This window comes from Alosa pseudoharengus, unplaced genomic scaffold, assembly GCF_046254945.1.
Source record: "Alosa pseudoharengus isolate Yale_2024_CS ecotype anadromous, Long Island Sound unplaced genomic scaffold, YU_APseudo_1.1 YU_APseudo_1.1_scf_11, whole genome shotgun sequence".
NCBI classification, from domain to species: domain Eukaryota; kingdom Metazoa; phylum Chordata; class Actinopteri; order Clupeiformes; family Clupeidae; genus Alosa; species Alosa pseudoharengus.
In genome coordinates this window covers 18,688,962-18,698,961 of record NW_027468576.1, presented here as the reverse complement: position 1 = coordinate 18,698,961, position 10,000 = coordinate 18,688,962, and the positions used below count along the sequence as shown (strand labels likewise).

Here is a 10,000-nt window from a genome sequence, read left to right as displayed (position 1 = left end):
AACATCTCGGCTCGTTACGACAGCAGCAGCCTTACCCCTCGCACGCTTACTTCTCTAATGAAACACCACACCTTCATCTTCTCCTCAAATTACACACAGGTCTTCATCTCGGAACAGTCTCAACAAGTGTCCTTCTCAGTAAAGGCTCAAACATGCGGTATGTATGGGTAATGTACACCTTTATTTGCAGTTCATAGATTGCAGAATTTTAGTACAAGTTTAAATAAAGAACCTGGTTAGCGCTTCGGACTTGTTACCGGAGGGTTGCCGGTTCGAACCCCGACCAGTAGGAACGGCTGAAGTGCCCATGAGCAAGGCACCTAACCCCTCACTGCTCCCCGAGTGCCGCTGTAGCAGGCAGCTCACTGCGTCGGGATTAGTGTGTGCTTCACCTCACTGTGTGTTCACTGTGTGCTGAGTGTGTTTCACTAATTCACAGATTGGGATAAATACAGAGACCAAATTTCTCTCACTGGATCAAAAGAGTATATACACTTACTTTCTTCTACTTATACGTAAGATGTACTCGTGTAATTCTGGTTCTTGCATTGGCAACGCAAAGACTGAAGCTAATATTTTATGACTGACAATTTTGCAGCCTTAAAGGGTAACAAATTGTGCTCAACAGCCTGATCAAGCTGCGGCACAGTAAACACTCTCGCCCACAAATGGCTGCACTTTCGACACCTCCACGAGAGCAGTCACTTTCTACTTCCATCGGAGGTTGGAAAACAGAGCAGCTGCATAGCAATCCTTGATGAACCGTCCCTAATATCACCCCCAACCACCACCACCACTTCCACCCCTCTCTCTCCGCTGTAGGTGCCTGGCTTGTCAGGTTTCCTTGAGGGGAGCTCGGCTGGACTGTTCCGCTATTCCATTACAATCTCATTGCCACGGTGATGAGAGCTGACTGGAACAGCGAATAAATATAGCAAGCCGGGGCGGGGCGGGGGGGTGGAAGGAGGGTGGTGTGTGGGGGGTGGAGGGAGGGTGGTGTGGGGGAGGAAAGGGCCCAAACAGCAGTTTTCCTGGCAGCAGTGGCGGCGCAGCAGAGCCAGGTGAGGCTTTGCGGAGACAACACCAGCCAAAGGATTAATGGTCTCCGGGGACGCCAAGGTAAGCGCACAGCTCCTGTCTGACATCTTTGTACTTGTAAGAGCACACAAATTAGCCAGGCGATGCAGTGAATAATGGCCAAGGTGCAAACATCAGTCCTATTTAACAATGCATGCAAAGCACAGAGAAGAGAGAGGGAGAGAGAGAGAGAGAGAAGGAGCGGAAGATGGAGAGAGAGGAGAGGGAGATGGAGAGAGAGAGGAGCGGGAGATGGAGTGAGTTAAAAGAGGAGAGGAATAGAAGGGAAAGGGAAAATAAGAATAGAGGAGAGGGGTGCTCTTTTTTTGGGATTGCTGCCTTTGTTTGTGTGCAGCGGGTTTTGATGGGGAGGGTGCACACTCTGCACACTTAGATCACATTGTCTCTCTCTCTCTCACACACACACTTCTCTCTTCATCCCCCTCTCTCTGTTTTGCTTCTCTCTCATTGTCTCTCTCTCTCTCTGCTTGTCTCTTTCTCTCTTGCTTCTCTCTTCATCTCTCTCTCTCCCATATGCACAACTCTCTCCTCTCTCTCTCTCTCTCTTTTACACACACACACACACACACACACACACACAGGCACTGGCAGACCTCAGTGAAGGCAGGGGCACCTCCAGATGTTTGGTGCCCATAATTCCTCCGGTGCCCCACTAAACCCACCGGAGTGTGACAGAGTCTCCTGCTCGCGCCAAATGCCAGCGTTGGGCATGTGCCGTGTTCTGTGACGGCAACGTGTGTGATATGGGCGTGCCTCACCCCTCCACTCAGCCGGAAGGGTGACCCCCCCCCCCCCACCCAAAAAAAAACCGAGCAGATGGGTTTCCAGTGGAACTATTTTCTCCTGCTCTGCGAAAGCCCAATGAAGTCCTTCCAGCAGCTAGGTCAGCTGTTTGCAAAGACAGCTTCATTTGAAATGCCTCTCATGTAGAATGCGAGCTGATTTAACACTAGGTGTTTTAGATTCAGGGCCCGCTGGTTTGCTTTTTTCTCTCTCTCTCTCTCTCTTCTCTTCTGAAGAGGGTTCAGCCTTTTAAATTCCTTCAATTTAGACGCTACAAGATAAATGGCTACTAATACTTTAAATACCAGAGCAAGACCCGAATTAGAAGTTGGATAATCAAGATCTTTTCCAGGTAATCAACTGCTTCCACTTGAAAGGTCCCTCACTACCCCCCACATGCATGGAGTTTGAATAAATGGCATATCTGCAAAGGCAGAAAAGCATAACCTTACAGTACGTTTTTATTTTCCCCATGCCTTTATCTTGATTCTTTTTTTAAAACATCAAGAAAAAAGTTTATTTTTTAAAGAGATAACATCAAAATATAAGAACTGTACTGCAGAAGAGAGGGTCACACACATTTGAATGCTTTTATTTGGATCTGAAAGGCAAGCAAGGAAAACAAGATCCAAATACTCTGGGAAGAGTCATTAATAAGGTGACAGGTCTACATGGCTCACATGCTTTTACAGGTCCTTCCATTTATAATACTCAGCACATTAAGGATACAAACAAAACATCTCCGTCTCCATATTTGCATGTTCCCTATAGTGGCTGAAACAGAGCAGAATTTTGCAAGTCTTTTTGCCTCCTTTTTTACACACACACACACACACACACACACACACACACACTGACGTGTGGCAGGGCTGATGAGATCACACAAATACGTGATCGTGTGCAGTGGAGAACACGAGAAAAAAGCAGTGCTGACAAGATCACGTACATACACACACACACACACACACACACATTCTGCCGTGTGCAGTGGATGGACACTCAGCCCTGCACACTGCCTCTCTAATGACCACGAGGCCTGAATTCTCCCAGTCCCATGGGAGAACAGCTGCTGCCATCACCAGCCTTTCCCAGGGACTCTGAAGGGGATGGGGATGGAAAAGAGGATGGAGCTGGGGGTTGGGGCTGGGGATGGGGATGGAGATGACGAGGGGCTGGCCAGGGGCCTGGTCCAGCTGTGGGCTGTGCTGCGTTGTGCCAGCGCGCTGGCTAAGCCCACCGAAAAGCCCATCCAGCCAATTTACTCCCACAGAAATGCCAGGCTAGCTCTAATGGGGGCACCGGGGAGAGCCAACGGTAAGGTCCCCATGGAGACCAGGAGGCAGAACACTGAGGAAGGTGAGGCACCCTGGGAAGGTTTCTCTGGAGTTTCTCTCACTCTTGTTTTTTTTTATTTCTTTTTTTTTTCAGACGATGGTTTAAGTCCCTCTGAACCAATTTGTTTGAGTCCTCGCAAAAGTCCAAAAGTCCCCCCCCACACACACACACACACTCCCCTCTTCCTTTCCTCTCTTCCACACATAGCCCCTGGTTAGGCTTACCCTTTGGAGTGATTGCGAAGTCCATGGGAGGAAAATGTGAAAAAAGAAGCATGGTAGTAGAAATGAAATGGCCACACGGGTAGACAGGGCTACCATTGTTTCCCTGAGCAATCATTCCTGCCACGTCTCACCTTCCTGATAAGCAGAGTTCCTGCAGTCAAACTGTAGCCGAGTCCACACACACACACACACACACACACAGACACACACACTTTAATGCAGCTAATTTGTGCTACCCTGCAGACACTTTTACACCGTTTAAAAATGCACTTAGCATTCCAATGAAAGAGTTGATGGAGTGTCTCTCTCCGCTCCTAAGGTGGTCAGCGGTTATGGTATGTAATACATTGCATCCTGTGTACGGCACAGAGCGCTGGGTGCAGCCGTGCTGGGGATGAGCAGTGGCCACGAGGATGCAATTACTACTTGCAGCTAAGACACTCAGCTAAGGCAATCAGAAAGGTTAATGGAAGAAGAGATGTAATTACATAGATACTACTGCAGTCAGAACTCCTGTCAAGCTATTGTCTTATTTGCAAAAGTGTAAGTAGCAAATGAAAGCAAAACCCTAATTTCAGAAGCACTTGAGACGAAAGTGTCCCAGATGAAAAACATGCTCGTTTAATGAATTTAATGGCTTTAAGAAATGAATTCTTTCTAAGCGTTCTGACCAAATTTGCAGTAATTTTGCATGGTCTTACTTACTGTTCTAAATTTCATTGTGTGCCTTGAATGTGCCTCGACAGACAAATATGGGCATTTGTGTTAGCCTCAGTGCTCTCTGGCTTTGAGAAATGTGGGTTTCGGATGATGGCATATTAGCATTCAGCCGGCGAAGTGTGCTTTTTTCTCCAAGCAGAGTGTTTTCTGTGCGATTTCAGAGTGTCAAAACACTGCCCAAATACAAAGCCCTAAAAACGTGCCAGCCCAAAGAAAAACAAGAGAAAATCAATATGTGCACTCTGACAGTTACTGGACCCTCACCATATTCGGCCTTCTCATTTAGACTCGCAGGCAGAATATCTCGTTACCTGTTGCATCCAGTAAAATGGGGCAATTTGCTGGCTGTCAAGGGTAGGTATTTTCACAAAAGTCCTAGTAGAGGTTTGGTTGCTATAGAAGCAGCCTGGGCCCTCCCCCACTTTACCCCCCCCCCCCCCTCGCAGTGCGGCACACTCCCGTGTTAACACAGGCCCTCTGAGTGGCTCTTTGCGCGTGCCAATCTCGCGCTGGCACGGAGCACGGCCAAAATTTTTGGCTCGTCACAAGCCTGGCACCCCGATTCCAGCTGGTCTCTCCAGAGCCTGCCCATGCCTCCTGCTTCACAACACGTCAACGAGACCAGAGAGGGAAGGAGGCGAGAGAGAGAGCGAGAGAGTGAGGAGAGAGAGAGAGAGAGAGAGAAGAGGAGAGTAGGACAGTACTGAAGCACCTGAGAATCAATGCTGTATGAAGCATGGAGGAAGGAGCAATTTAACCAATTTGGATGTCAGTGTCAGTGTAACGCTTCTTTCCGTTCCCAATATTTGACTGTTCTGCCACTGTTGCATACTTAAGATGCATTGACTAGTATGCAAAGCAATACGCTAATGTCATTAAGTTTCCTATCAAAGTAAGACTTTCTGTATGTACTGTATGTAAAAATCACATCAATGTGTATTCTACTCTTTCTAAATTTCTGTGATTTAAATCCAGCCTGTCTTCCTCAAAGGCAATATAACCAACAGACCACATACAGCAATTGCCAAAGGTGCCTTTTATCAGATAAGCAGGGTCCAATTCATGTCCAATTTGTCAAATAATATATTATATTTATATATTTCAAAAATAAAAATGCTCCATGTCAGAGAAGTCTGAGAGGTACGCTGACAATTCTTATGAGTGACATGATGAATCTGCATGCGACTAGTTGACCTTATAGGGCTCTGTAAAGCGATGCCTCTGCTTTAAGTCATACTGCATGTCTCTGAAAGGTCGAGGGGGTGACCGGAGATGAGCAGGCAGCGCAGGTTGTTCAGGGTGGATCGGTCACATGCTGGCCCAGGGTCGCCCAGGTGGACAGCGGGGAGCCTCCCTAGAGCTACAGCTACCCTTTAGCAGCAGTGGAGCCAGAGAGAGAGAGAGAGAGAGAGAAAGAGAGAGAGAGAGAGTGAGAGAGAGCAAGAGAGAGATAGTGAGAGAGAGAGTGCGAGCAGGAGCGCTGTGGAGACGAGAGTAGTGCTGAATTCTAATGTCACATCATAGCACTAAGGAGAGGCCATGCTGCTTGTGTGTATGTACACACGCGTGTGTGTGTGTGCGTCTGCGGCAAGGGTGAAATATTGTGATCTGTGATTATTTCGACTTTCATATTTCATTAATGTCAACCTGATAGGGACGGAACGCAAACTGAGCACAGGAACTAAGAAGATCGGCTTTCCGCTTTCAAAGCCAGAGGGATTAAGTTTTTGATGTTTCCCCAGTTTGCGATCCATTTCCCAGATCGTGTTTATCTGGTATCTTCTTTTTTAGAGTGCACATGTTGACGAGCATTTACAATTCAATAAAGTGCGATATGGTGCGTGGACACGGCTCGATGGTGTGGAAGCGCCAGGAAACAGCCTGTTTGTCAACACGCGGTGCGATAAAGATGCCATCGCAAATGGGCTGCCACATCCTGCTAACGGGAGAGGGCCGGGCCAGGTCGGGCGCGGAGCGGAGCGGCGCTGCCGTGTGTCAGTCCTGTTTGCCAAGACGCACCTGCTCCCAGCCCTGCAGAGCTTACTGTAGGATCGAGGAGAGAAAGAGAGCGAGAGAGAGAGAGAGAGAGAGAGAGAGAATTAGAGAGAGAATGGGGGGGGGGGGGGGGTTGGACAGAATAATCATGACCCTTCCCCAGTGTTTACTCTCCTTTAATGGAATCAGAGGTACAAATATAATCCTGTTTCATTGCCGTGCGAGGATCCCATTTCTTCAGATTAATAATTCAGATTGTGAAAACGTGGATGGCCCAGGAATAGCTTTTCTAAAATAAAGAATTAAAATAAAAAAAAGAGGGGAGAGGAGAGGAGAGGAGCGACACAGTGTGGTGCGACACGTGCGCCGACGGCAGCCAAGGGGACTGACATCAGACTTGGGCCGCTGAGTCTTGGCAGGAATCCTCCACAGAGCCAGGAACCAGAGCACTTCCTATTAGCGCCGCTTTTAAGCCATCATTACCAAGCCCTACAACAGCCTGCCTGCCTGCCAGCCAGCCAAGCAGCCGTCCGGCCAGCGGACCAGCAAGCGAGCGAGTCGACGAGTGGACGACTGATCTGTCTGATTAATCGAGCCCTCCGCATGTCCTGTGCAGGTTTCGACACGGCGCTTGTCTGTCAGTAACCAGCGCAGCACGCTGGTCTCTGCTGTTGGACCGCTCTCGTTAGGCAGCCACAGATGAGAGCGTTCAAGAGCGTGATTCCCCACGAAGGAGACGAGACGGGGGTTCCAATGAGGCCCAAGGTCCCGTTTTCACCCAGAACACTCAGAACCAATCCCAGTTGCCCACATATTAGCAGCAGCAGCAGCAGCAGTAGCGCTAAAGTCAGGTCCTAAATGTACCCTCCCAAAAGCATATTTTGCTGTTCCCTCATTCCTCACCAGCATTAATAGGAGGCACATGTCCATGACTACGAGTAAGTTTTCCTCTCTTTTTCTATTTTCCCCCCTCTTTTGTCTGTGCAACAGCTTGAGAGAAAATCTTGTCTGTACTATTTTTCTAAATCTCCAGTGAGAACACAATACTATTGACTGCTGCATGTTTAAAGTGCACCGCATGGACAAGCATGGACAGGCCTATTTGCCTCTCCCGAGTGCAAAAATCAATACGATAAAAAAACATTTTTGGTCAATGTCATCTATTCGGACATAACGTCAGCCGCAAGAGAATATTCTCCCTCCCCATTAAGAGAGAACAGGAGGCGAGCAAACTCAAACGTAGTCCTGGGTGGCCGTGCACAGTATACCCAAAATACATGCATGAGTTAAATATCTAAAGTATTAAAAGTGTCACTTCAAAGGAACATTTAGGAACATTCTCCTGAGAAATATTTTGTTTAAAAAACATATATGACTGTTCTTTTTGAAAAAGATATATAATAAGAAAAAGTAAATATATAAATGTAGAGAAAGAGGAACACACACACACACATGCACGCACACACACACACGCACACACACATAGACACTCACATACACCCACACACATTTTACATGCACATCCACCAAGGACATTTCTTTCTTGCTTCTGGTGCACTCACTCAGAGGGGGGTGGGAGGTGCGTGCGTGCGTGTGTGTGAGTGTGTGTGCATGTGTGTGTTTGTGTGTGTCGGGGGGTGGGGGGTGGGGGGGTCAGCAGGTACGGGAAGGGGGGCGGCTGTCTGTGATTTTTTGCTGCCGATCACGTTTGTCCGGCGCTGGCCGGCTCGGCCGACGGGCGCCTTCCTTTTCATGACGGCTCATCTCCGTTATTGGTCCGAGCCGAGGGCCGGGGACTCGGCTTTCGGGGAAAGCTAATCTGGACTGAGGAGCCGCGGCCGCTCTGATCTCTCCAATAAGTCCCTGTGCCATCAAAGTGCTCTTTGAAGTTTATGTTCTATAAAATTGGTTCAGGTGTCAGGTCAGAGTTCCTGCAGCCAAAGGCAGGGCAGCCATTTGAAGCACGCCGCCTTTGTATTCTTAGCAGGGCCCTTCATGTTTATTGCAAAGAGGCAATCAGTGCGTCCCGTGTTTCGGGCTTTGGGCTGCGCGCCCAAGATGTGAAGTGTCTCGGGGATACGCTTATTAACTTCTTTGTGCTGAAAGCCATTCAGAGATCACCTCTGACACCACTGAGGATGTAGCAGCACGCCTGATATACCCATCAAGCCGCGTTGCAAAAAAGTGTGTGCGTAATGTTTGTGTGTGTTTGTGTGTGTGTGTGTGTGTGTGTGTGTAGGGTGGGGTTGGGGGGGGGGGGGTGAACGGAGGGAGGGGAGAGAAACACACACATTTGGATATGCTCAAGTGCGCCAAGGACAAAACTGTCAGTGCAGAAAGGGGAGGGGGGAGAAAAATCAACAGCCCAGACTGCTGCTGGTACTAATGAATCCACAGATACTCCGACAGGAGCTCTCGAGCGGGTCCAGCCCACATCTTGGCCAGATGCGGCCCCCAGCTCGGCGCATGCAAACACAGGGGTTATTAATGCTAATGCACTGTGTGTTCCTTCATGCACCGCGCCAAAGGTTACAGATACTCCGGCTACACCGTTTTTACAGTGCGGGAACGAGTGCTTCTCTCTCCATTAGCTGTGCAGCCATTTGACTGCCGGCTGGGTAATCATCGGCCTCCTGCTCTGGACGTGATCACAGCCGGGGCTGGTGCTGTCAGCCGGGGCCTGGACCCGTTACCGCAACCGCGCCTGCCAAGGCTACTGAGATCCGGGCCTCATTTAAAAAACCTCTCCACCATAGTGTCCACTTAACCAGTATGCACACACACACACACACACACACACACACACACACACACACACACACACACACTAATGGGGTATTGCACACCCTGAGTCTTCCATATACCCCTGTGATCTTCCAAGGTCTTATGTCCACCTTGTGCAGGCATTTTGTAAGGGCTATCATAGCTAGCCTGAATCTAGTACCTGTTAGTGTCCTAACTAGGACCTCCAAAGATGGAGGAAGAATGGACGAGAAATAAAGAGCAATGCTCTGCAGTGGGAGTGCTGTTCGAATCTCACTTGCTTGTGGTGGAGATTCACGAGAGGGGATGATTTCAGGCACAGGGACATTCCCTTCTTTTCTGAGCAATATCAGCCTCTGATGCGTCCTAAGAGAAAGGTCACTGGCCAGGAAGTGAAGGTGGACAGAAGGAACGACTTCAGGTCGGCTAGCTCTTTTCTATTTGGCACAATGCCCGCACACAAATGGACTTCCTGTCTCTCTCCGAAACCCACCCCCCCATCCCAAATGCAGCCTTTCTGAAAAATCCATTAGGCTCATAATGTGCACATTTTTAAGCGTTTGTCAAAAGATTCCGGACATATCTGCTCTGGCATTTCATTTTCTTGAGATGCTTGATGATCCTTTTTATTCAGCCCGAAAGATTTCTCTTTTTTTCCTGTCCCCACAAAAAAAAGGAAATAATATTGTGGCGAACTAATATTACGCGCACGTAAGAGAAGGAGGGAAAGAGGAAGTGCATGCATTGTGAAGCGCTCTTTCAGTAGGATTAGATAGCCTTGGCAGATACACTTAGATTGGTTGGTGCAATATCCTGAGGTGGAAAGAGCCCTTATGTGCCTCCTCCCGTCCTTCAATCTATTTCATCTCTCTCTCTCTCTTACCCTCTTTCCCTCTCTCTGCATCTTCCTCTCTCTCTCTCTCTCTCTTCTATCTCTTTCTCTCTATCATCGTCTGCAACCACTGTCTGAAGCCAGTAAAATTACAAGGTCATTTTGCCTTCATTTTATTTGGATCTTACAGGGAGAGAGCCAATGGAAATGGAAATGATTGCAAACAAACCTATTCTGCTTCGTAGTGGTA

The 10,000-nt window shown here is 48.4% G+C and overlaps 1 protein-coding gene across 22 annotated transcripts in view; it reads right to left on the bottom strand.

Moving 5' to 3' along the window:
- The window catches only part of celf5a (cugbp, Elav-like family member 5a), a 167,558-nt gene that overhangs the window by 47,479 nt on the left and 110,079 nt on the right, over positions 1–10,000 (bottom strand). For 8 of the 22 annotated variants that reach the window (XM_076276910.1, XM_076276976.1, XM_076276924.1 and 5 more), the window contains exon 5: positions 7,820–7,833. The exons of the other annotated variants lie outside the window; for them this stretch is intronic. In XM_076276910.1, the coding sequence (XP_076133025.1) occupies positions 7,820–7,833 (14 nt within the window). The remainder of the gene's footprint in view (positions 1–7,819; positions 7,834–10,000) is intronic. 22 annotated transcript variants of the gene reach the window in all.